Genomic DNA, 26,357 nt, shown 5'->3' on the forward strand with positions numbered 1-26,357 from the left:
AGTATTAAATTATGAGTTTATTTTTTTGGATACACAAAAGAGCACAATTATAATCCTTTATAAATATCTTTACAAATTAATGACAAAGCCATAATAACCTAGTAAGGTTATTTTCTTTTTCTTTTTTTTGGGCCACCCCCATGGCATATGGATGTTCCCAGTCTAGGGGTCAAATTAGAGCTGTAACTGCCAGCCTACACCACAGCTCATGGCAATGCCAGATCTTTAACCCACTGAGCGAGGCCAGGGATCAAACCTGCATTTTTATGGATACTAGTTGGATTTGTTTCCACTGCACCACAACAGGAACTTCCTAATAGGGTTATTTTCAGAGGTGCTAAGTATAAATACTTCTTATCCTCTATCTATACACTTGTGTTCATTAAAAGTCTTCTATGAACAGGAAGCTATAACTGTCTCTCAAGTTTGTCTGTATCACACAAATGTTGATCGGTTTGGGGTGATCTATTCATAGCTGCTTGTCTCTGCTGAGTGGTCTTCACAAATCGGAGCAGATTGATGATGGCAGCAGGTGTCACTCCAGGGATACGACTGGCAGCCCCAATCTATGAATTAATACCACAAGAGAAACATAAATGAACCAGGTCAAATATAAGTAAATCTATTTTCCTCCTGGTAACACTTTGTTACAGTTTACAAAGATACTTTCAAAGATACTTTCAAAATAACTCTAGAAAGCAGATAAAGGAAATGTGGTTATTATTAATATATTCATTTACGGAGGAGAAACTGAGGCTCATAAATATTTGAGAACTTGTCCCAGGAGTTCCCTTGTGGCACACCAGGTTAAGGACCTGGCACTGTCACTGCAGTGGTGCAGGTTTGATCCCTAACCCAGGAACTTCCATATGCCTCAGGCATGGCCAAAAAAAAAGACATTTGTCCAAGGTTATATAACTAGCAGATGTTAGAGTAATTTTTCTTTTCATTAAACTAATCTAACACCACTAGCATTGTGTTGGGCAGCACTTCGTAATTAATCTCAGTAGTATTTCTGTGGCATATTTTTACAGTGAAATGTATAGATTATTCATTCTAAGTAGTATTAAGACAAACGGCCTCAGGAGTTCCCACTGTGGCTGAGCAGGTTAAGAAACTGACTAGGTTCCATGAGGACACAGGTTTGATCTACGGCCTCTTTCAGTGGGTTAAGGATCCTGTGTTAACATGAGCTGTGGTGTAGGTTGCAAATGTGGCTTGAATCTGGTACTGCTGAGGCTGTGGTGTAGGCTGGCAGCTGCAGCTCCGATTTGACCTCTAGCTTGGGAACTTCCATATGCTGCAGGTGCAGTCCTAAAAAAAAAAAAAAAAGACTAATGGCCTCCTATCAGTTCAGGTCTGTGCTGCCATCAAATGAGTCTGTAGCAAAGATGTCAGAGCTTTTTGTATTTTAGAATTTTGGATAAGAGCTGAATTCCAATGACCAGTGCTGTGCAATTAAATTTTCTGTGATAATTTTCTATGACAACTGCACTGTATAAATCCAGTAAGGTAGCTAATAGCTTTTTGTGGCTACTCAGCATTGGAAATGTGGCTAGTATGACTGAAGAGTTGAATTTTTATTTTATTTACTTTTAATGTAAATGGCCACATTTGGCTAATGGCTCTCATGGTGGGCAGTGCAGTCTGTGACTCTTGACAAAAACCTAACAGGATATATAGTTACAAAATATAAGGCCTCTCTGCCCACCTTCCACAATGACTATTACTAAATACTATGTTAAGCTGATGAAATCATGCCTTTTTTTAATTTAAAAAAATTAAATTTATTTAAAAAATATAATTATATTATTATTATTTTTGCTTTTTAGGGCCACACCTGTGGCATATAGAGGTTTCCAGGCTAGGGGTCAAATCAGAGCTGTAGCCACCAGCATACACCACAGCCACAGCAACACCAGATCCGAGCTGCGTCTGCAACCTACACCACAGCTCATGGCAACGATGGATCCTTAATCCACTGAGTGAGGTCAGGGATCAAACCCATATCCTCATGGATCCTAGTTAGATTCATTTCTGCTGTGCCATGACAGGAACTCAAAAAAAAATTTTTTTTTGGCCCTGCCTGTGACATGTATAAGTTTCCCAGATCAAGGATCGAACCTGCACCCCAGCAGGGGCCCTAGCTGCTTCAGTAAAAACACTGGATACTTAATCCACTGTACCACAAGGGAACTTCCCACAAATCCACTAAAAAAAAAAACAACCTTTCATATCCTTTTCTTTAAACTCAATGAATTTTATTACATTTATAGTTGTACAACAATCATCACAACCCAATTTTATAGCTTTTCCATCCCAAACCCCCAGCCTATTTCCCCCCCCCCCAACCTCTCTCCTTTGGAAACCATAAGTTTTTCAAAGTCTGTGAGTCAGTATCTTTTCTGAAAAGAAGTTCATTGTGTTCTTAAAAGAGTCCACATGTGAGAACATATGATGTTGGTGTCTCACTGTCTAACTTCACTTAGCATGATAATTTCTAGGTCCATCTGTGTTGCTGCCAAGGCCATTATTTCTTTCCTTTTAATGGTTGAGTGATATTCAAATCATTCTTTTCTTAAAAAAAAAATTGTTTTTTCAAAAAAAAAAATAAATAAATAAAAAGGGAGTTCCCATGATGGCGCAGCAGAAATGAATCCGACTAGGAACCATGAGGTTGAGGGTTCGATCCCTGGCCTCGCTCAGTGGGTTAAGGATCCGGCATTGCTGTGAGCTGTGGTGTAGGTCGTAGAAGGGGTTTGGTTCTGGCATTGCTGTGGCTGTGGCGTAGGCTAGCAGCTGTAGCTCTGATTCGACCCCTAGCCTGGGAACCTCCATATGCCACTTGCACGTCCCTAAAAAGACAAAAGACAAGAAAAAAAAAAAAAATTGTTTTTTCAAAAATTTTTGCAGACCATAGATTTGTTAAATGTCCCTTTATTTTATGAATCACTTCCACAGCCCCAAACCCCAACCTGCTGCCCATTAAGCTATAATACATCATCAATTTTTTTTTTTGGGAAACACACACATGGGAAAATGTGGTGGGGGACCTTTGGCTCCCTTATTCCTCCTAGTGTCTTCAAGGTAAGACTGTGGAACCCCTAGGGAAGGATCCAAGCAGTGATTTGAAAACCACTGATATGTATTCTATTTTATTTTATTATTATTTTTTTGTCTTTTCTAGGGCCACACTTGGGGCATATGGAAATTCCCAGGCTAGGGGTCTAATCAGAGCTGTAGCTGCCAGCCTACACCAGATCCATAGCAACACAGGATCCGAGCCGCATCTGTGACCTACACCATAGCTCACGGCAACGCCAGATCCTTAACCCACTGAGCGAGGCCAGGGATTGAACCGCAACCTCATGGTTCCTAGTAGGATCCATTAACCACTGAGCCACGAAGGGAACTCCTATGTGTTCTATTTTAACCTAAAGAAGTTTCTTTTGGGTCATGCATAGATACAACTGATGATTTATCACATGGTTGGGACTAGAGAATAATTATAATCAACCCAATTCTTGACTTTCAGTTACTTATTTAGACTAAGCTTTTCCATCTCTCATAACAACATACTGACAACTGCCATACAAAGAGAATATGAAAAGAAGAGGTTAAGATTTTTATGATGAAATAAAACAGTTCCACGACCACTGTAAATCTAGGTTTTAAAAATTACGGCACTGGAGTTCCCATCGTGGTTCGGTGGTTAATGATCCCAACTAGCATCCATGAGGACACAGGTTTGATCTTTGGCCTAGCTCCACTTGCTCAGTGAGTACAGGGTACAGCATTGCCATGAGCTGTGGTGTAGGTCACAGACGCAGCTTGGATCCCGCATTGCTGTGGCTGTGGTGTAGGTTGGCAGGTATAGCTCTGATTGGACCCCTAGCCTGGGAAGCTCCATATGCCATGGGTGTCGCCCTAAAAAGACAATAAATAATAAATAAATATTAAAGCACTGACTGGGAGTTTGAGGTTAATAAATGCAAACTGTAACATTTAGAATGGATAAGCTCTTTATAATCTGTTCCAATCACTGCCTGTTTTCTTACCGTCTGTGGCCGACTGAAATGTAATTTCTCTCGAACTTCATAGGACAAGGACACATCCCTAAGAGTCAAATAATCTAGGTCCTCTGGTAGTCGGAGAGCTTCATCTCGCTGAACTTCCTTCATTTCTTGTTGCTGATGGAACAATACTGCTTCATAAGTGGCTGGTGAACAAATATAATTATGTTACGATACTCAGATTATATTAACAACTTACATTTTTATAATTTTATACAATTTAGAGAGCTTCTGCATGCACGATCTCAATACCACAAGACAGTCAGGATAAATGTTCCCTTTTTTTTCTGTAAGATTTTTATTTTCTCTTATAGTTGCTTTACAATGTTCTGTCAATTTCTGCTGTACAGCAAAGTGACCCAGTCATACATACACACACACACACATACACACACATATACACATAAACTCTTTTTCTCACATTATCCTCCATCATGTTCCATCACAAGTGATTAGATATAGTTCCCTCTGCTGTACAGCAGGATAGATGTCCCCTTTCAAAGATTAGGACATTGAAGCTAAAATAAAGGAGTATCTTGCATATTAACTACAACATTCTGTCTGGTAGTTTATTCCATATCCTCTTCATTTTAAAAATCTGGAAAATTAAAAGTGCAAGGAGAAACTGCTTTCCTTCTCAGTGTAAATTCTGATGGAACATTTCCTTCAATAGGCTGTGGGTTTGAATTTAAGTCCTAAAGATAAGACGTTTCTCCAAGAAAACAGTTTCCTGAATTTATGTCCATATAAGCTATAATTTTTTTTTTTTTTTGGCTACACCCACAGCATGTAAAAGTTCCTAGGCCAGGGACAACTGGTGCCACAGCAGCAACCCAAGCCACTGCAGTGCCAACACTAGATCCTTAAACTGCTGGACCACAAAGGAACTCCAAAGGTATAATTTTATTTTCTTATTAGGGCTGCACCTGAGGCACACGGAAGTTGCCAGGTTAGGGGTGGAATTGGGAGCTGTAGCTACACCACAGCCACAGCAACATGGGATCCGAGCCACATCTGCGACCTACACCACAGCTCATGGCAACACCAGATCCTTAACGCACTGAGTGAGGCCAGGGAGCAAACCTGCATCCTCATGGATACTAGTTGGGGTTTTTTTTTTTTTTTTTTTTTGTCTTTTTGCCTTTTCTAGGGCCACTCCCATGGCATATGGACGTTCCCAGGCCAGGGGTCTAATTGAAGCTGTAGCTGCTGGCCTATGCCACAGCCACAGCAATGCGGGATCCAAGCCGAGTCTGCAACCTACACCACAGCTCACGGCAACGTTGGATTCTTAACCCACTGAGCGAGGCCAGGGATCAAACCCGCAACCTCATGGTTCCTAGTCGGATTTGTTAACCACTGCGCCACGACAGGAACTCCCTAGTTGGGTTCTTAACCCTCTGAGTCACAATGGAAACTCCCCAAAGCTATAATACAAAAAGCAGATCTTCTTAAGAGTTCACTTGTGGCGCAGTAGGTTAAGGGTCTGGCGTTGTCACTGTTGTGGTGCAGGTTTGATCCCTGGCCTGGGAACTTCCACATGCCACAGGTGGCTCCCCCTGCCCCCCCCCAAAAGTAGATCAGTAGATCTTGGATGATAACATATAATTTTTTTTTTTACAGAGTGTAGTTGATTTACATACAATGTTTCTTCAATTTCTGCGGCAGAGCAAAGTGATCCAGCCATCCATACACACACATTTGTTTTTTTTTAGGGCTGCATCTGTGGCATATGGAGGTACCCAGGCTGGGGGTCCAAATGGAGCTACAGCTGCTGGCCTACATCACAGCCACAGCAACTTGGGATCTGGGATGTGTCTGTGATCTGCATCAGAGCTCATGGCAATGCTGGGTCCTTAACCCACTGAGTGAGGCCAGGGATCAAACCCTCGTCCTCATGGATCCTAGTCAGGTTTGTTTACCGCTGAGCCGTGAGGGGAACTCCCGCAAATTCTTTTTTCTTTTTCTTCATTTTCCATCAGGTTCTAACCCAAGAGATTGGATGCAGTTCTCTGTGCTATACAGCAGGACCCATTTCCCATCCTTTCTAACAGTCTGCACCTACGACAAACTCCCTGTTTGTCCCCCTCGTTCCCCATTCCCCCCTGGCAAACAAGTCTGCCTTCCATGTCCAGATAACATATAATTTAACTAAGGTTTTATAATTCAGAAGAGAAGTTAAATAATTCAGCAATTATTTTGTAATCAAAGCTTCTGTTCTTAGAAAAATATATTTGAAACCTAAACTGAAGCAGTCATTCTGTCCTGTTTAAGGGAGCAAGTTTTCTCTAAGGGTTTTGGTGGCATCTGCTTCCATGACTTGACTGGCAACCAGAAAATCTCAGCTCCAAGCCTGGCTGTACCAATAAATTACCCTCTGACTATCATTATCTTTCTGGGACTCAGCCGCTTTATCTAGAAATGTTAAAGGCTGAACTAGATGGCTTAGGATGGCCTTTATGACAACAAAAGAGAGTTGTGAGGGGTAGAGGCTTTGTAGTCAGACATGCTAGGTTCAAATCTCAGTTTGCCACTCACCTTGGGCAAGTTATCACTTATCTGTAAAATTAAGACATAATGCCAAAACCTATCCTTCATAGGACAGGATTAAATATCAAACAAAATAATGAATATAAGGGATTAACACAATATATAACAAATGAGTACAAAATGTAATGAAATTTTATGACTTGGAGTTCCCGCCATGGCTCAGTGGTAATGAACCTGACTAGTATCCATAAGAACTTGAGTTTGATCCCTGGCCTCACTCAGCAGGTTAAGGATCCAGCATTGCTGTGAACTGTGGGGTAGGTCACAGACATGGTAGATCCCACATTGCTGTGACTGTGGTGAAGGCTGACAGCTGCAGCTCCTATTTGACCCCTAGCCTGGGAACTTCCATATCTTGCAGGTGCGGGCCTAAAAAGGAAAAGAAAAAAGAAAAAAAGGCATTTTATGACTCATAAACAGACTCTTTTCTTTTCTTTTTTTTTTTTTTTGTCTTTTTGCCTTTTCTAGGGCCGCTTCCCGCAGCATATGGAGGTTCCCAGGCTAGGGGTCGAATCGGAGCTTTAGCCACTGGCCTGCGCCACAGCCACAGCACCTTGGGATCTGAGCCGCGTCTGTGACCTACACCACAGCTCACAGCAACGCCAGATCCTTAACCCACTGAGCAAGGCCAGGGATTGAACCCACAACCTCATGGTTCCTAGTCGGATTCGTTAACCATTGTGCCACAACGGGAACTCCAATAAACAGACCCTTAATGGGATCACAGAACACAAATGAAAAGGTAATGTATATGTTAAAGATGTAATCTTTCAAATAAGTATGCAGTGAAATATGAGAGACAGTATGAAGAAGAATATGAAAATGACATCTGCCTTCAGAAACTCCTCTAGTGGAGGATCCAGGCAGTGATTTGAAAACCACTGATACATGTTATATTTTAACCTAGTGTGGGTTCTATTAAGCCATGGATATAAATTTATACTTTATATTGACAGAGTTTTTAAAGAACAAGGCAAAATAGCTATTCCATGGCTAGAGTCAGGGTTTCCTATAAACAAGTTAAAAATAACTATTTTGGATGTTCTATTGGGCAAAGTAAAACTGTAAACCAAGTTTAAAATATAGAATTTAAGGAAGTTCCCTTGGGGTGCAAGGGGTTAAAGACGCAGCACTGCCGTGAGCTGTGGTGTAGGTTGCAGATGCAGCTTGGCTCTCGTGTTGCTGTGGCTGTGGTGTAGGCCAGCAGCTATAGCTCTGATTTGACCCCCAGCCTGGGAACCTCCATATGCCACAGGTGCAGCCCTAAAAGAAAAAAAAAAAAATAAAATCTATTAGCAAAGAACAATATTTGGTCATTTGGAAGAAGGATGGGTCACCCTATACATGCAGCCAAAGCAAAGTGACAGACCTCTATGAATCTGAAAGAAAATGCCACTGCTGGAAGAAATGCAGCATTCTTACCATCTTCGCTGGTCCCCGAGGAGCTTAAAGTTCCTTCCTATTTGAACAGTCCATTATTATCCTGCTTTTCCTACCCTTCTCCCTCATCTCATTCTGTTCTCTGCCTTTTTTTCCACATAATTTTCCATCTGAGGAAAAATTATCACAATGCAGAAGCTGGTGTTATTCTCAGTATTTTCGTTTATGTTTGACTTTTTTTTTTTTTTTTTTTTTTGCTTTTTAGGGCCACATCAGCAGGATATGGAAGTTCCCAGGTTAGGGGTCAAAGTGGAGCTAGAACTACTGGCCTACACACAGCTCACAGCAACACTGGATCCTTAACCCACTGAGGGAGGTCAGAGATTGAATCTATGTCCTCATGGATACTAGTCAGGTTTATTTAAGTTTTATTTAAGAAAAACTTAAATAAAAATGCAATGCAATTCCAAAAGTCACATGTGGCTTTGATGGTCAATATACTGACCAAGAGTATGAGAGCACACTATGTGTTATAATGTACAGGGGCAGACTATGAATTTCTTTGCCAGATACAAAATAAAGTACTTGTTCATGGAAGAATATTCTAATATATGTCAAAGCAAAAGACAAGATTATTTTTCTCATTATTAGAACACTATATGGAAGAAAAAGAAAGTTTGGGAGTTCCTTTGTAGCACAGCGAGTTAAGGAACTGGTGTCACCGCAGTGGCTAATGTCACTGCTGTGGTGTGGGTTCCATCCCTGGCCTAGGAACTTCAGAATGTTGAGGGTGCAGCCAAAAAAAAAAAAAAGATTTTTTTTCTTCTTCTTAAGGGCTGCATCCACAGCATTCAAGGTCCCAGGCTAGGGGTTGAACTGGAGCTATAACTGTCAGCCTAAACCACAGCCACAGCAATGCCAGATCCAAGTTGCATCTGTGACCTACACCACAGCTCATGGCAACGTCAGATCCTTAACCCACTGAGCGAGGCCAGGGATTGAACCTGAGTCCTCATGGATGCTAGTTGGGTTGGCTAACTGCTGAGCCACAATAGGAACTCCACTTTTTTTTTTTTTTTTCCTCGTTTTAAAGGAGAGCTCTACGGTACCACTTCCCAAACACGAACTACACAGACAAATCACCTAGGGATTGTGCTAAAAGGCAGATGCTCACTCAGTGGGTCTAGGCTGGAGCCTGAGATTCTGCGAACCCACCTGGCTCCCATGGCTGTAATATGCTGCCAGCTGGGGACCCTAGTCTGAGTGATCAGAGCTTATATCTTACTCTGGTCCTATAGTAATAGTGGCTCCTTTTGACACAGAGCTCTTCATGGGCGTGCCATCCATTCAGTTTGCACAAATAGAAAAGAGCAGACCGACACCCTAAAGTAAAACGGTATTTTCTACCTTCTATTTTCAGTCTTTCGGCTAGCTCTCTACACTTGCTGTACTTCTTCAAGGGCTCTGGAACAGCCTTGGCCAATGACTTCATGTCAACTTCCTCGTACTTCAGAACATCAAGAGCTCTGAGGAGATAAGAAGGTTTCATTAACACAGGAAAACTAAATAAAAAATAAAAATAGTATTTTAGAATCATATATATTTTTAAGAGTGAATAAAAAGATAAGTTACATCTAGAGGACTTTGAAAAGAAGCCAAACACAACAGCTACATTCATTTAAAATGTCCAAGTAGGAGATCTAGAGGTAATGTCTCTAAAATGATTTCACTTTGCTGTAAAAAGTAAGAAAGGTTTTGGAGTTCCCCTTGTTGTACAGTGGGTTAATAATCCAACAGTAGCTGCTTGAGTTGCTGCGGAAGTTGCAGCTTTGGCTGGGATTCAATACCTGGCTTGGGAACTTCCATATGCCATGGGTGTGGCCATGATATATGCATATTAATGTATGTGTGTGTGTATGTGTGTGTGTGTGTATATATATATGTGTGTGTGTGTGTGTGTGTATAAAAAACTCATTTTTTTTTTGTCTTTTTAGGGCCACACCCCTGGCATATGGAGGTTCCCAGGCTAAGCAGTTGAATTGGAGCTGCAGCTGCTGGCCTACACCACAGCCACAGTAACATCAGATCCAAGCAGCGTCTGTGACCTGCACCACAGCTCACAGCAATGCTGGATCCTTAACCCACTGAGTGAGGCCGGGCATTGAACCTGTGTCCTCATGGATACTAATCAGATTTGTTTCCACTGAGCCACGGCAGGCACTCCATAAAATAGCCGTCATTTTTGAAAAGCTTTTTTTTTTTTGGCTGCAATTGCAGCATGCAAAACTTTTTGAGGCCAGGGATCAAAGGATCCAGTGTAGGCCAAAGCTTGGTCTCAGTCCCTGGTCCACAGACTTCCGTATGCCATGGGTATGGCCATAAGTGCGGAAAAGTAAGAGAGGTTTTAATTAAAAATGCATACCTGAGAGGTACACTTTTACCAATACTTATAGAAGCCTCTGGGATTAAGTTTTTCCATTTGGAACTTGAAAACTCAATAGATTTTAGCACAGAAATGCCTTCTTCTAAAGAAGACTTCATCCAAGAAGCTCTCTCATATCGTTGTTGGGACACACAGCCAGCTTCCTTATACCCTAGAAGGAAGAAAGAGATGCTATAATGAAAGAGGTTTTATTTATTTATTTTTTGGTTTTTAGTGCTGCACCCATAGCACATGTAAGTTCCCAGGCTAGGAGTCGAATTGGGGCTGTAGCTGCTGGCCTACGCCACGGCCACAGCAATGCAGGATCCAAGCCATGTCTGCAACAGAGGCCACAGCTCATGGCAACACTGGATCCTTAACCCACTGAGTGAGGCCAGGGATCAAACCCACATTCTCATGGATACTAGTCAGGTTCGTAACCTGCTGAACCACAAAGGAACTCTGAAAGAGGTTTTAAAAGAGAAGAAAACTGGCTGCAGGACTTGGGGAAGTTACCTCGGAATGTGAGCCTGTTGTCAGCGTTATCAGGGCGCAGCGACAAGCGGAACTCAGCTCTGCTGGTAAACATGCGGTAAGGTTCATTGGTGCCCAGTGTTGTGAGGTCGTCAATCAAAACTCCTATGTAGCCTTCTGTGCGGCTAATGACAAAAGGAGGCTTGCATCTGACCCGAAGACTTGCATTGATTCCAGCCATGATGCCCTACAAGAGGACTGAGGTGTTTAAAAGGCTATTCTGAACAGAACAAAGCCACCTAATCAGACACTACTTGGGAAAGATGGCATGGAGGTAAGGAAAGCAAGCACTGACTGGAAGGTCTGGAACAGAGACAGAAAACATTGGTCCATACTCAGAAACCAAATATGGTTAATGTATCACTTTAGAATCCTGTGATTCATTGTTTTCAAAATATCTAATATTCCTGATAAGACTAGGTGACTAATCTTCTAAAAAAATCCACCTGTAAGACTTTTCTAGACTTCTCCCACTTATAAGTAAAAATAACGTAACTTCCTTAAACATAACATAGCTTAAAAAGGAATACTTTGCTGTACAGCAGAAATTGACATAACATTGTAAATCAACTGTAACAGAAAAAATAAAAATCTTAAGTAAATAATTTTTTTTAAGAAAATGGAATAATGGGGTAAATTTCAATAAAGTTAGGTTAAAAGAACTAAATTTTCAGACTTCTCTGCTAGTGCAGAGGGTTAAGGATCCAGCATTGTCACTGCTGTGGCGTGGGTTGCTGCTGTGGCATAGGTTCAGTCCCTGGCTCAGGGATATCCATATGCCACAGGTGCAGCCTCCAAAAGGAAAAAGAACTATATTTTCTTTTGTTTAAATTTCAGAAGCAATACAACAAACCTTCAAATATGCTATAAGATTAGAGCTCAGAAAAGAGCAATAAAGGCACAGTGTTTTCAAAATCCTGTTGTATACAGTAGCCACTCCCATATATTCTGAAATGGAAGTCATTATGAGCTGTATCCAAGCTCTATATCTAGTTATCATAACATATCTGGTTCTAACAGATGTCAAGGGGAGGGATACAAGTTAAATAATGCTTGTTTATTTATGGTAACATCTGAATGACCTCTTACTTGAGCTGCAGCTTCCTCATAACCAGTAGTGCCATTTATCTGTCCAGCAAAGAAGAGGCGCTGCACCAAGTGCGTCTCGAGAGATGGAGTGATCTGACGGGGATCTAAATAATCATACTGAACACCATAGCCTGGCCAAAGAAAAAATGGTGCAAAATAAGTAAAACAGCTCGGGATTTGCTTTGAGGTAGAGATGCAAAGATCATCATTAAATGCTCATCTAGGAGTTCCCTGGTGACTCAGCCGGTTAAGGACCTGGTGTCACTGCTGTGATGCAGGTTTGATCCCTGGCCTGGAAATTTCTGCACGCTGCGGGTACAGCCAGAAAAACCAAAAAACAAACAGAAAACTTCCAAAATGAAGACTTTAAAAAAAATATACATTATGGCCATACCCATGGCAAATAAAGTTCCAACACCACAGTTGCAGCAAAGCCAGATCCTTAACCTACTGTGCCCACCGAGAATTGAACTAGCATCTTCACAGTGACCGGATCCACTGCAGTTGGATTCTTAGCCACAGCACAAACTACAAAAACAGATCATTTTAAATGCACTTGACTTTGTCTTCTGAGACTCCTGACAATCTAACTGTAGCTAAGATCTTGCTGTCTGCTAAGCAATGCTGAGCTGAGTGAATGACAGCTGGCATTTTCTTTACCTGGCTGAATCATTTTAGCTTTCTCCAAGCCTCGGATGCAAGTGATCATTTTCTCTTGTAATTCAGCAGGCAGTGTCACAGATAACCCTTGGGGGTAGATGAGGTCAGAATCCATGCCTTCAGGTTCCAACCAAACCTGATGCAGACGGTTTGGAAAACGCAAAACCTTGGATTCAATGGAGGGACAGTATCTAGAATAGGACATTGGAATTTAAAACTCAATGAAACAAAGAAAAGAGAGTTGGGCTTATTCCCCACAGTAAGGGCACTGATATTTTGTCCCTACCTGGGTCCTCTTGTAGTCTCCTTAACGTGACAGTTAAGGTGAAGGTTCTCGAGGACAATCTCATCCACACGAGGGTTGGTGTGAGTCAAGTGACATGGCAGCTGATCTTCTGGCTACAACATAAGATCAGGTACAACACTGCTTTGGTTCTCTATTAGTTTGCCTCTTGTTCAAATAAATTCCAAACATGATATTAAGTTACTTTTACAGACATTAAATGTATGCACAATGCTGAATACTAATGGTGAAGTATCATTGCTAAAAAAACCCCAAAAGATGAACCTAAATTTAAGCAAGCCTCCAGATGAACAGTTAATAGGGAACATGTGGGATGCAGGAACATGTTTAAGAAACCAAAGGGGGAGTTCCCGTCGTGGCGCAGTGGTTAACGAATCCGACTAGGAACCATGAGGTTGTGGGTTCGGTCCCTGCCCTTGCTCAGTGGGTTAATGATCCGGCGTTGCTGTGAGCTGTGGTGTAGGTTGCAGACGTGGCTCGGATCCCACGTTGCTGTGGCTCTGGCGTAGGCCAGTAGCTACAGCTCCGATTCAACCCCTAGCCTGGGAACCTCCATATGCCGTGGGAGCAGCCCAAGAAATAGCAAAAAGACAAAAAAAAAAAAAAAAAAAAAAAGAAACCAAAGGGGCAGAAATCAGACAAAGAATGTAGAAAATCCATATAAGAAACGACTCCACTTCTTCCAAAGTTTTTTAAAAAGGAGAATATATAATGAGACCTATTATCCAAGGCAATGTGTGCGCCTCATTCAAGCCGTAGCTCAAATAAAACAAATGTAAAAACTGTTTAAAATAAATATTTAAAAACAACTGTAGGGAGTTCCCATCGTAGCTCAGCTGAAATGAATTTGACTAGCATCCAGGAGGATGCAAGTTTGATTCCTGGCCTTGCCCAGTGGGTTAAAGATCCAGCGTTGCCGTGAGCTATGGTGTAGGACACAGATGTGGCTCAGATCCTGCATTGCTGCAGCTGTGGTGTAGGCAGGCAGCTACAGTCCGATCCGATTCAACCCCTAGCCTGGGAACCTCCATGTGCTTCTGGTGTGGCCCTAAAAAGACAAAAAAAAAACAAAAAAAAAAAGAAGAAATTATGTTTTGCTAGGCATAACAGTATTGTGGTTGTGGTTGCTGTTTTCTTGTGGCTGAACCACAACATGTGGAAGCTCCCCAGCCAGGGAGTGAATCCCAACTGTAGCTGCTACCTGCCTATAGGTGCAGCAATGCCAGATCCATAACCCACTATTCTGGGCCACGTATCGAACCCGCGCTACCACAGCAACAACTCACATCCTTAACCCACTGTGCCACAGCAGGAACTACCCATGGTTGATTTTTACAAAGCTCTTTTCTGGGAGTTCCAAGGTGGTGCAGCAGGTTAAGGACCTGGTGTTGCCAATGCTGTGACATGGGTACATCCTTGGCCCAGGAACTTCCATATGCCGTGGGCATGGCCAGAATAAATAAACAAATAAAATTCTTCTCTATTAAAGACAAACACCAAAGTATTTCTGAATGACATGTGATGTCTGGGACCGTGGCTTTAAAACTTAGCAAGAACAAAGCTTTGCGGAAACATGAAACAAGAATGTGAAAAGGGGAGTTCCTGTTGTGGTGCAGTGGAAACGAATCCGACTAGGAACCATAAGGTTGTGAGTTTGATCCCTGGCCTCGCTCAGTGGGTTAAGGATGTGGCGTTGCAGTGAACTCTGGTGTGGGCCGCAGACATGACGTGGATCTGGCGTTGCTATGGCTGTGGTGTAGGCTGGTGGCTGTAGCTCCAATTTGACCCCTAGCCTGGGAACCTCCATATGCCTCAAGTGTGGCCCTAAAAAGCAAAAAAAAAAAAAAAAAAAAGTCAAAAGATATATTTTATATATATATGTATATTTTTTTTTTTGGTCTTTTTGTCTCCATTTCAGATTAAAGAGAAATAACCACTGGAGTTCCCTTGTGGCTCAGTGGGTTAAGGATCCAGTGTTGTGAATGCTGTAGTGCAGGTTTGTTCTCTGGCCTGGGAACTTCTACATGCTGTCTTTGTGCTACAGACTGAAGTATTCAGAGGTAAAGGGTTGTGATCTCTGAAACTTACTCTTAGTCTATATCCTCTGTTCATAGCCAAATTTCCATAAATTATCTCACCTTAATCCATACTGTCTCATTCATAAAGCTGAATGGTATGGATGGATTATCAGGTGTCTGCTTGTTTAGAATGCTGAAATTAATGGACTCTTTGGCAATTCGGGGTGGAGTCCCAGTCTTCAGTCTTCCCACCACAAACCCCAACTTCTCCAGAGTCTGAGCCAACCCTACGGAAGGCTGATCTCCTAAACGTCCTGCTGGATGCGTCTCCAATCCTATGACAATCACACCTCTCAGAAATGTGCCTGTAGTAAGAACCACGCTGTCTGCATACACTGTGTTTCCATCCACTGCAGGACAGGAAAGAAAATAAAGTACACATTCGAATTGTTACCATTGATCAAACTGGAATGCGACAATTCTGTAGTAGAACTATAGAAAAATTTCATCTTTAGAAACTTGAAAAAGATTTTGAATTAGTAGGAAGGCTATATATTCTCAATCTCAAGACTCCCAGAAAGCTAGGATGGAGAGCATAATGTTATCACTAATACACATGGTCCTAAAATCTGTTAGCACTGAATTAGTCTCAGTTATTATTATTTTTTGTCTTTTGTCTTTTTAGGGCCACACCCATGGCATATGGAGGTTCCCAGGCTAGGGGATGAATCAGAGCTGTAGCCGCTGACCTACACCAGAGCCACAGCAACTCAGGATGTGAGCCGCATCTGTGACCTATACCACAGTTCACGGCAATGCCGGATCCTTAACCCACTGAGTGAGGTCAAGGACCAAACCTGCATCCTCATGGATGCTAGTCAGGTTTATTAACCTCTGAGCCACAACGGGAACTCCTCAGTTAATTTTTTAAATTAATTAATTTTAGACTTCCGGTTAAATATGACAGACTACCTCCTCTGATTTCTCCTCTCTCCTGAAACTCCAAGAAAATGAAATAAAGGGACAAAAAAGACATAAAATCACAGGGACAAGTAATGGGAAAGAACTTGTCAAAAATGACAGATTTCAAAATATTTTCGAGACAGAAAGTGTTTTTAAGAGTGATAAATGTTCTAGCAGAGAGGAGGCTGTAAATCAAGAACCTGCTGAGAGTGAAGTGACCTGCTCTGCGAAGGCTCAGAAGCTAGAGGACTAAATGTAAAGAATGGAGGAATGAACTGTGGGCTTCACTGAGAGAAAGAGAGAGAAAGAGTTGAAATCTGCATATAAAGGTCTGTCTGCAGACAGATCTACCTTATAAGAAAATGTAGGCTAATTCTTTGGGTAAGAGGGAGTTACTGTTTAATGGGTACAAAATTTCAATTTAAGATGATGCAAAAGTTCTGGAAATGGAGCGTGGTGACAGCTGCACAGCACTGTGAATGTACTTACTGGTGCTGAATTGTACACTTAAAAATAGCTAAAATGCCAGGTAGGTCACAGACACAGCTCGGATCCCGTGTTGCTGTGGCCATACTGCAGGGCAGCAGCTGTAGCTCTGATTCGATCCCCAGCCTGGGAACTTCCACATGCTGTAGGTGCAGCCCTAAAAAGCAAAACCAAACCAAACCAAACCAAAAGCAGCTAAAATGGGAGTTTCCATTGTGGTTCAGTGGGTTAAGGACCCAATATTGTCTCTGTGAGGATGTGGGTTCGGTCCTTGGCCTCATTCAGTGGGTTAAGGATCTGGTGTTGCAGTAAGCTATGGTGTAGGTCGCAGATGTGCCTCAGATCTGGTGTTGCCATGGCTGCGGTGTAGACCCCAGCCACAGCTCTGATTAGACCCTTGGCTTGAGAACTTCCATATCCTGCAGGTGTGGCTGTAAAAAAAAAAAAAAAAAAAAAAAAAAAAACCCACTGGCTAGGAGTTCCCGTCATGGCGCAGTGGAAACAAATGGGACCAGGAACCATGAGGTTGTGGGTTCAATCCCTGGCCTCACTTGGTGGGTTATGGATCTGGCATTGCCATGAGCTGTGGTGTAAGTCGCAGACGTGGTTTGGATCCTGTGTTGCTGTGGCTGTGCTGTAGGCTGGCAGCTGTAGCTCTATTGGACCCCTAGCCTAGGAACCTCCATATGCCTTGGGTGCAGCCCTAAAAAGCAAAAAAAAAAAAAAAAAAAAAGGCTAAAATGGCAAATTTTATGTTATGTACATTTTACAATAAAAAACTGCATTGTTAGTTATCTATAATGGAAAAGATTCTGAAAAAGAATGTGTATGTGTGCATGTATAACTGAATCACTTTGTTGTATGCCCGAAACGTAAATCAACTATACTTGAATGAAAAAATTTAATTAAAAAATTGTATTGTTGGGCCCATAAAATAGACAGGGTCTAAAGAATAGCATTTGAGGATACAAAATTAAGTAAGAGAAGTACAAATAATTTAAAAGTATAAAAATCTCCACTAATAAAGCAATGTAATTATCAAATCCGGAGAGGAGGCAAGGAAAAGGAAAATAAAGCTAGTAACTATTCACATAGGGAAGTCAGTAAACACTGACAGAAAAAAGAGAAGATTAAGTATATTACACAAGAATCATAGTTATCAAGGTAATCACAGAACAAAACCATAAACTTTTAAGAAAGAAACATAGCAAAAAAAAAAGATGAAAAAAAGAAAGAAACACAGTTCTCTAAAGCAAAGCAAACACAGATTAAGTGGTTGGGGTAAAAAAAGTATAGTACAGAACAGTATGTACAACATGCTATGTGTGTTTGTGGGAAATATATTATATATATATATATTTATGATGGAGATATACTTACGCATGAAGATCCATATCAATGCACAGACAGAAAGACCACACCAGAGACTAGAAATGCTCCTGAAGAAGGAAACTGGCTGCCTGGGGTACAAGATGAGAGCGTGATCACCTGTTACTCTACCTTCTTTCATGCCCTTGAAACTGTTTACCCTGTATATATAGTCCCCATTTGAAAAACCTTGTAAATCTATAAAAAGGTAATTTAAAACATGGAAAAGAAGTCAAAGTGTTGGGAGACATGTTTCTACAATCTTTCCTTAGCCTCTCTGCTTCTGTTTTCTATGTTGAAAACTCCATCTTGTTCTGCTTTACCTTTACCCTAAATTCCTGCTTGAAAAACCACTGCAGTGCTGGTAAATAACTTAAGCTTACGAACAAAGACCAAAAGGCATAGGTTATTCATATGGTCAGCTGAATGAGGACATGATGCGTTGGTCTAGGCATGCCGGACCAGTGCAGATAGGCACGCCATTTGCACAGCATGATATGTCCTATTAGAATAAGAGAAAGAGGAGCCTCATGGCCCCAGGGGGTTTATGAGGAGTCCTTAGTGGGATAGGTACCAGCAAGGAGAACGAGGTGCAAACCTAGGCAACCTGGCTGCAGATAGGCACACTGCTGGAAGCACAATGATGATTCTTAACCCACCGAGCGAGGCCAGGGATCGAACCTGAAATCTCACGGTTTCTAGTCAGATTCATTAACCACTGAACCATGACGGGAACTCCTATGTGACTTTTAAAATAATAAAAGAACTATATCCTGCACCTACAGCCCCCTCCTCACTTGATGTAAACCTAAAGAGCACAATAAAAGCAGCGTGGTTTCTTGAGGCGGGGCTCTTGGTCCCTGAGACCTTGAGTCTCCCCTGTTCCCACCTTTAATTAAGGTGAATGTCTCTGTGTCTTGTTTTAAGTTAACTTTTTCTTAAGTTTCGCACCTGTTCTTCAGCCCTCACCTGCTGAGCTGGTCTCAGCATCAAGGTTTGTATTTTATTTTATGTTTTGTCTTTAGGGCCACGCCTGTGGCATATGAAGTTCCCAGGCTAGGGGTCCAATTAGAGCTACAGCTGCTGGCCTGCACCACAACCACAGCAACGCAGGATCCAAGCTGTGTCTGAGACCTTCACCACAGCTCACGGCAATGCTGAATCCTCAACCCACTGAGGCCAGGGATCACACCCACATCCTCATGGATACTAGTCTGGTTCGTTACCAGTGAGCTATAATGGGGACTCCCAAGATCTGTATTTTAAATGCTGAGATTCTCTAGCACAGCCCTCCTACCATGATGTTCCCAGAATGCTAGCAGGCAGCCAAAAGTCCCTGCCAGAAGATAAATTTTTCTCCGGAGGACTAAGAGACATCAATGTTTGTGATGTTCCCCAACAAAAAGCCTAGTTCAATCCTTAATCACCAGACTATAGAGTTGGTCAAGCAATAAAATTAACCATCCACACACAAATCCTCCAATCAGAGTTTTCAGTGAAAGTGAAAAAGCTCAAGTGGTTAAGTCTGTAGAGGGAGAGAATAGAGATAAATTGTTTTTCTGAACAAACTTAAATTCTACTTGTGTAAAAATTACTTGCCTGTGTTATTTTGATTTAAAAATTAATACATAATACTGAATACTCAAGTAAAATACATACTTAATAATCTTGTAAAAATATGAATTAAAAATATATACATATTTTTTGTCTTTTTGCTATTTCTTGGGCTGCTCCCGCGGCATATGGAGGTTCCCAGGCTAGGGGTCGAATCGGAGCTGTAGCCACTGGCCTACGCCAGAGCCACAGCAACTCGGGATCTGAGCCGCGTCTGCAACCTACACCACAGCTCACAGCAACGCCGGATCATTAACCCACTGAGCAAGGGCAGGGACTGAACCCGCAACCTCATGGTTCCTAGTCGGATTCGTTAACCACTGCGCCACCACGGGAACTCCTGAATTAAAAATATTTAAAGTCAGAACTAAGGAAAATAAAATTACCACAGAATTACCAGGAGGAAAATACAAAATTATGCAGGCTATAAAGTCCGGTATTGGGGAGTTCCCATCATGGCTCAGCAGAAATGAACCTGACTAGCATCCATGAGGAGGAAGGTTTGATCCCTGGCCTTGTTCAGTGGGTTAAGGACCTGGCGTTGCTGTGAGCTGTGGTGTAGACCAGCAGCTGTGACTCTGATTTGACCCTTAGTCTGGGAACTTCCATATGCTGTGGGTGTGGCCCTAAAAAAAAAGGAGAAATATGGTTTTTAATATAGCTTCCCCCATCCATGAAGAGAAAACACATTTTCCTAAAATATGCAAAACATCTCCATACTCAGCTCAAAGTCAATTTCTCATATGAAGTGTGATATTATTATCACCTATAAATAGGACATACCCAAAACAACACCACAGACACGGTATTTCCCGGTGCGCTCAGGCTCAGGTTCTGTGAGAATGAGATCTTCTACAGCCCCCTCCTGGACAGTAAGCAGTGGTGTATTTAGGATTTCTTTCTGTTGAAGGAGAATGCAAGTTGAAACATTAAGTTAAACAATCATGGGAATTCCTGTTGTGCCTCAGTGGTAACAAATCCAAATAGTATCCATGAGGATGTGGGTTGGAGCCCTGGCCTTACTCAGTGAGTTAAGGATCCAGCATTGCTGTGAGCTGTGGTGTAGGCTGGAAGCTGCAGCTCCGATTCAACCCCTAGCCAGGGGAACTTCCATATGCCTCTGGTGTGGCCCTAAAAAGACAGGGGAAAAAAAAACAACCAAAAAACCCAAAAAACAAAAAACCCACGCTTAAACCAAAATCACTAGTCTTTTCTGTTTTTGTGCCCTGTTCTTACCTGCATGTTCTGTTTATAGAGATTCCTATCAATTTGAGCTCTCAGACCCCAAACAGCTGGTCCCTTACGCCGGTTTAATACTTTGTAATGTACACCAGACTGGTCACAGATGCGAGAACACAGACCATCCAAGGCATCAACTTCCCTCATTAAATGCCCCTTTCCGATGCCGCCAAAGGAAGGATTACAGGACATCTGACCTAAAGAGAATAGACGTAAGCAAAATAAATATAAGCATCTTGTACATTTTGGGTGCTTGAAAGGGAAATGTCTATACAAGTGACTAGAATCACGGGATAAAAAATTAAAAAACTGGAAGCAAACACTAAAGACTAAATGCTGAGTTCCCAATGGGCTGCAAGAGTTACTTAGGGCATCCTGGAAGACAAACCATTGCTGGTAGTTTCTTTTGAAACTTTTCCTTGTGCATTTTCACTTCTTTGTTAGGTCGTCTTTTCCTTTTCAATGTGATTTTGAACTCCTTACCTTATGAAACCTTCCCAAATTAAGCTAATTTTTCTTCTTTTTATGGCTGTACCTGTGGCATATGGAAATTCCCAGGCCAGGGATCAAATTGGAGCTGCAGCTATGACCTATACTGTAGCCATGGAAACAATGGATCCTTAACCCACTGTGCCAGAATGGGGATTGAACCTGCATCCGCACAGAGGCAATGTTGGGTCCTTAGTCCACTGAACCACAATGGTAACTCCCAAATTAAGCATAATTTTAAGAAGTGCCTTTGCAGTGGTTCACTGTCATAATCAATTATGTTTTCCATAAATGCCATCTGCTATTTTCTTTATGTTTATGTTGCAGAAATAATTAAATTATAAGCTTTCTGAATGTAGAATTCACATTTTATACCTTTTCTTTAAATTCCTCTCATCTTATTTGACATCTAAACTTGGGCAGTTACCTCAAAGGTTTTTTTTTTTTTTTTTTTTTTTTGTCTTTTGTCTTTTTGTCTGTTGTTGTTGTTGTTGCTGTTGTTGCTATTTCTTGGGCCGCTCCCGCGGCATATGGAGGTTCCCAGGCTAGGGGTTGAATCGGAGCTGTAGCCACCGGCCTACGCCAGAGCCACAGCAACGCGGGATCCGAGCCGCGTCTGCGACCTACACCACAGCTCACGGCAACGCCGGATCGTTAACCCACTGAGCAAGGGCAGGGACCGAACCCGCAACCTCATGGTTCCTAGTCGGATTCGTTAACCACTGCGCCACGACGGGAACTCCTCAAAGGTTTTTATGGGAGGTATCATAGCATGGGAAAGCTGTGACAACAATCTGTGGATCTGCTGTGGCATCTAGCCATACAAAAGTTTTAATGGTCTCCAGAGAGAGGCTGGATGGTGCTGTGATTAGAAGCATGGGCCAGGAGTGAGTAAAAGAGATCTGGATCAGTTCACCACTTGTAAGTTCCATGTGCTTTTGGCAAGTTATCTAATATTCTGTACCTCAGTGTCCCTATTGTAAAAACAGGATGACAGCTATGGTAGATTATTTCCATCCTTCCTTTGATAAAGAATCCTCCCTCTGATACATCCACTATTGACTTAGGTAAATAGGCTTCTCTATGAGGCTTTGTGTTTGGGGAGTGTGACCTAAACTCAGTATAGGGGTAAATCTTTATTGTTCTCAAGTAATCACGGTATTCCTGTTCCTACTTGCCAGTGTCTGGTTTAGACTTTTCTCTTTTGTCATGAAAAAAAAAAAAAAAAAAAAAGTCTGTCAAAAAGGCATTATTTTCCAGGTTAGCATAAAACAATAGATTTTCTGCCTCTGATTTCATTATTGGCAGATGATATGACTGAACTGAAACAGGATTAATTTTTTTTTCTGTATTTTTATGGAAGTTTGACCTTCTAAGCCAAAGCTATCTTATTTTTCTGAGAAAAAGCAGAAACACTTGATGCTCCACTATATCAAATAACCATAAAAAAATGAGACTTAAGGTAGAACTGTAATTCACTAAGCTCATTTCTAAGAATTATTAAAATATCTCTGAAATATCTATTCATTTAAATAGAAAACTTAGTGGAGTTCCTGTTGTGGCTCAGTGAGTTAAGAACCCAACTAGTATCCATGAGGATGAAGGTTCGATCACTGGCCTCGCTCAGTGGATTACGAATCCAGTGTTGCTATGAGCTGCAGTGTAAGTCACAGATGTGGATCCTACGTTGCTGTGGCAAAAGCCAACAGCTGCAGCTCCAATAGGACACCTAGCCTGGGAACTTCCATATGCTGCAGGTGCGGCCCTATTTAAAAAAAAAAAAAAACAAAAAACAAAACTTAGAGAGATTCTACTGTGGCTCAATGGGATCTGTGGTGTTTTGGGAGCAGTGGGACCCAGGTTCGATCCCTGGCCCAGCAGAGTGGTTTGGGGATCTGGTTTTGCTGCAGCTGCAGCTTGGATCTAATCCCTGGCCCAGGAACTACACATGCCTCTGGGGGGCCAAAAAAGAAAAACAACAAAAAGAAAACTTACATTATACTGTATTGATATGAGAATATGAATGTGGGTTTTGGACTTCCTGTGTGGCTCAGCAGGTTAAGTATCTGGCATTGTGACTGCAGCAGCTTGGGTTTGATTCCTGGCCTGGGAACTTCCACATGCTGTGAATACAGCCAAGGAAAAAATATGAATATGGGTTTTGATGGGAATCCCTTATCCTTGACAAAACTACATTACTTACACTATTTAATGATCATCTTCATTCAACAGCACTTTTTTTTTGGTTCATTCGATCTTTAAAATTATTATTATTAAAAGGTAGTACCTAGTTTTTGTTTTAACAAGTATAATGAGCAAGGTGTAATCTTTCAGGTAATCATACAGCCTTTCTCCAAAAGAATTGCTGTGTATTTCTCCACAGTTATGAGCTGAATTTTTTTTTTTTGGCCATGCCCCAGGTTTGTGGAAATTCCTGGGCCAGGGATCCAACCTACACCACAGTAGTGACAACACTGACTCATTAACTCACTGCACCAAAAGAATGAATGAATGAAAAAACTTAATGGCTGTTTTAAAAAAGGTATTTCAAGAGTTCCCTTCCTGTCTCAGCGGTTAATGAACCTGACTAGTATCAATGAGGACACAGTTCGATCCCTGGCCTTGCTCAGTAGGTTAAGGATCCAGCGTTGCCATGAGCTGTGGTGTAGGTCTTAGATGCTGCTTGATCCGGAGTTGCTGTGGCTATGGCATAGGCTGGCAGCTGTAGCTCCGATCTGACCCCTAGCTGGGAACTTCCATATGCCTCGTGGGTGCGGCCCTAAAAAGATAAAAGACAAAAAAAAAAAAAAAAAAAAAAAAAGTATTTCAGTACACAAGTATGTGATTTATTAACAGTTTTTATAAAGCATAATTAACAAACCCTTCAATCGCTGCTCACTCTTAAGCAAAATGCGTAAAGACATGATATCTTAACTGCTATTTCTGATGATGCTAGAGAGGAGTCTGCTTTAATTTAGGGCCATCCAGCCATTGCCTGCTAAGCGCAAAAAAAGCACCGTCCTACGCACAAAATTGGAGAATAAACATACACTAGGAATGTGGATGCAATTAAAAAAAAAAAAAAAGCATCATTCCTCATGTAGTTCCTGTCGTGGCTTAGTGGTTAAGGAATCCGACTAGGAACCATGAGGTGGTGGGTTAGATCCCTGGCCTTGCTCAGAGGGTTAAGGATCCAGCGTTGCCCTGAGCTGTGGTGAAGGCTGCAGACGCGGCTGGGATCCCACGTTGCTGTGGCTGTGGCTGTGGCCTAGACCAGCAGCTATGGCTCCGATTAGACGCCTAGCCTGGGAATCTCCACATGCCGCTGCTGCGGCCATAGAAAAAGACATTAAAAGAAAAAAAAAAAAAAAAAGCATCGTTTTCCAAAAGGGCTTCACAAAACCTCGAGAATAACACAACAGTCATTTCATAAACAAGTACTAATAATGTTAATTCACTCTTTAACCAAAGCAACAGGCTAGTTAAGGGCAAATGACAACAATGAAATAAGGTATCAGCTTGTGTTCTTATAGTTAGTCCCTTTCTCTGGGCACCTCGATCCCCAACCTCCCCCAACGAACTACTACTGTGAGCACAGCACAATCGTGGTGCACAGAATAGCCTAGTGCAGAATTCTGGCCCGGACCCTCCGGATCTGCGAAACACAAATCAGGCTGAAACCACAGACGGTAGGATTTTCACCAGCCTTGAGAGGGTAAAGGCTGCCCACATCGGGCTCTGGGAGGGGGAGGAGGACACTGGCAGCTCGCATCCGAGGGTAAGCCCCACACCGCAAGACTCACCGATCGTATCCACGCGGTGTGTGAGCAGCAGGGTCCGGGAGCCGCACCGAGCGGCCGCGGCGGCGGCCTCGGTTCCCGCATGTCCTCCACCAATGACTACCACGTCGAAGTGAGGAGTCCTGGGCGCCGCGCCATCACCGCTGAACCCGGCCGAGGGGAGGTGCTGTTTGATGAGGAAAGCCGCAACCCGGCGGCCACAACCTCGGAGGGAGAACATGGTTGGAAACAGTCAGAGTCTAAACTCAGAACCGGATACTAGCGACGGACAGAAATTTAAAATAAGAAATCTTCAGGGCGCAGCCATCTTTCTATGACGTCACGGCGTATAACGTCTACGTCCAGCGTCGCCGCTGATTGGCAGTTGGGCTCGACTTTTCTGGCAAAGCGGGTAGTTGTGCAGGTGGTCCTGGGGATACGTACATTGTTTCTTGGTTGACTAGGTTAGTTGATTACTTACGGCTCTGGATTGGAGGGATTCCTACTCAGTCATCTTTTGTCCTTTTTAGGGAATTGATGCCCCAGTTGCCAGGTGGCCACCTACAACCAAGTTTGATTACTTTGCTTTATCAGATTCTTTGAAATTTCTGGTACACTGTCGTCTTGACATTCGTTTATAAAAACCTAGAATCTCAATATGAATAGATTGGAAAAGGAGTTCAAATTTATTTGTGGATGAAAGAATAATGATGGCTAATTAGGGGAATCCAACTGTCGAAGGTCCAGCCTTTTTTGAATTGAATTTTTTTTTTTTTTCTGCTTAACCAGAGCTGCAGGAGTGACTGTATGTGAGCCTTAACCACATTGAGCCAAGAGGGAATTCCCTGGAATTGATATCATACTGTTTTGTAATATACTTTTTAGTTCATCACAGGTATTTTTTTACACCAACAAATACAGATTTATGTCATTTTCAAAGGCCACACAAAGTGTTTTATTAATGAGTAATTAATTAATTAATTTTAATTTTATGGCTGCACTCCTGGCATATGGAATTTCCTGGGCCAGGGATTGAATCTGAGGTGCAGCTGCAACCTATGTTGCAACTGCAGCAATACTGGATCCTTTAATGCACTGCACCTCTGCAGCAACCCAAGAGGCTGCAGTCAGATTCTTAACCCTCTGTGCCACGGTGGGAACGCCATTAATGAGTATTTTAAAATCAGTAACTTGAAGTTTTTTTTTTTCTTTTTTAAGGCTGAGGCATTTGGAAGTTCCTGGAGCTATATCTGTGACCTATTCCCACTTATTTGGAAGAAATGCTGGGTCCCACTTAGCAACTGCTAAATTTGACTGCATATGCTTTATTCTCAAAAGGTGGCTAGAGTTAAGTGACTTAACAGCAAACCTGCAGCAATGCTGGATCCT

At 42.1% G+C, this 26,357-nt stretch overlaps 1 protein-coding gene across 2 annotated transcripts; it reads right to left on the bottom strand.

Moving 5' to 3' along the window:
* MTO1 (mitochondrial tRNA translation optimization 1) lies at positions 1-25,333 on the bottom strand. Of its 2 annotated transcripts, XM_003121409.4 has the most exons (12): positions 24,993-25,333; positions 20,698-20,897; positions 20,245-20,362; positions 15,151-15,440; positions 12,995-13,107; positions 12,709-12,899; positions 12,049-12,179; positions 10,942-11,146; positions 10,426-10,597; positions 9,411-9,529; positions 4,059-4,219; positions 2-566 (listed from the first exon to the last, which is right to left on the bottom strand). In XM_003121409.4, exons 1-12 carry the CDS (start codon positions 25,207-25,209, stop codon positions 408-410), a joined length of 2,076 nt encoding a protein of 691 aa, XP_003121457.1. In that variant the 5' UTR covers positions 25,210-25,333; the 3' UTR covers positions 2-407. The 2 variants fall into 2 exon arrangements, with proteins under 2 accessions (XP_020948072.1, XP_003121457.1); XM_021092413.1 differs by lacking the exons at positions 15,151-15,440; positions 20,245-20,362 and having other exon boundaries at positions 1-566; positions 24,993-25,332.

Source organism: Sus scrofa, chromosome 1 (assembly GCF_000003025.6).
Source record: "Sus scrofa isolate TJ Tabasco breed Duroc chromosome 1, Sscrofa11.1, whole genome shotgun sequence".
Lineage (NCBI taxonomy): Eukaryota > Metazoa > Chordata > Mammalia > Artiodactyla > Suidae > Sus > Sus scrofa.

Bases quoted from the DNA above. Each gene is read 5' to 3' on its own strand.
- MTO1 (XM_003121409.4), bottom strand. From the start codon at position 25,209: ATGTTCTCCCTCCGAGGTTGTGGCCGCCGGGTTGCGGCTTTCCTCATC. The intron at 12,900-12,994 runs GTAGGGACAAAA...GTCCTATTCTAG, and splicing joins GAGACTACAAGAGGACCCAG to ATACTGTCCCTCCATTGAAT. The intron at 567-4,058 runs GTAAGAAAACAG...ATTAATTCATAG, and splicing joins ATTTCAGTCGGCCACAGACG to ATTGGGGCTGCCAGTCGTAT.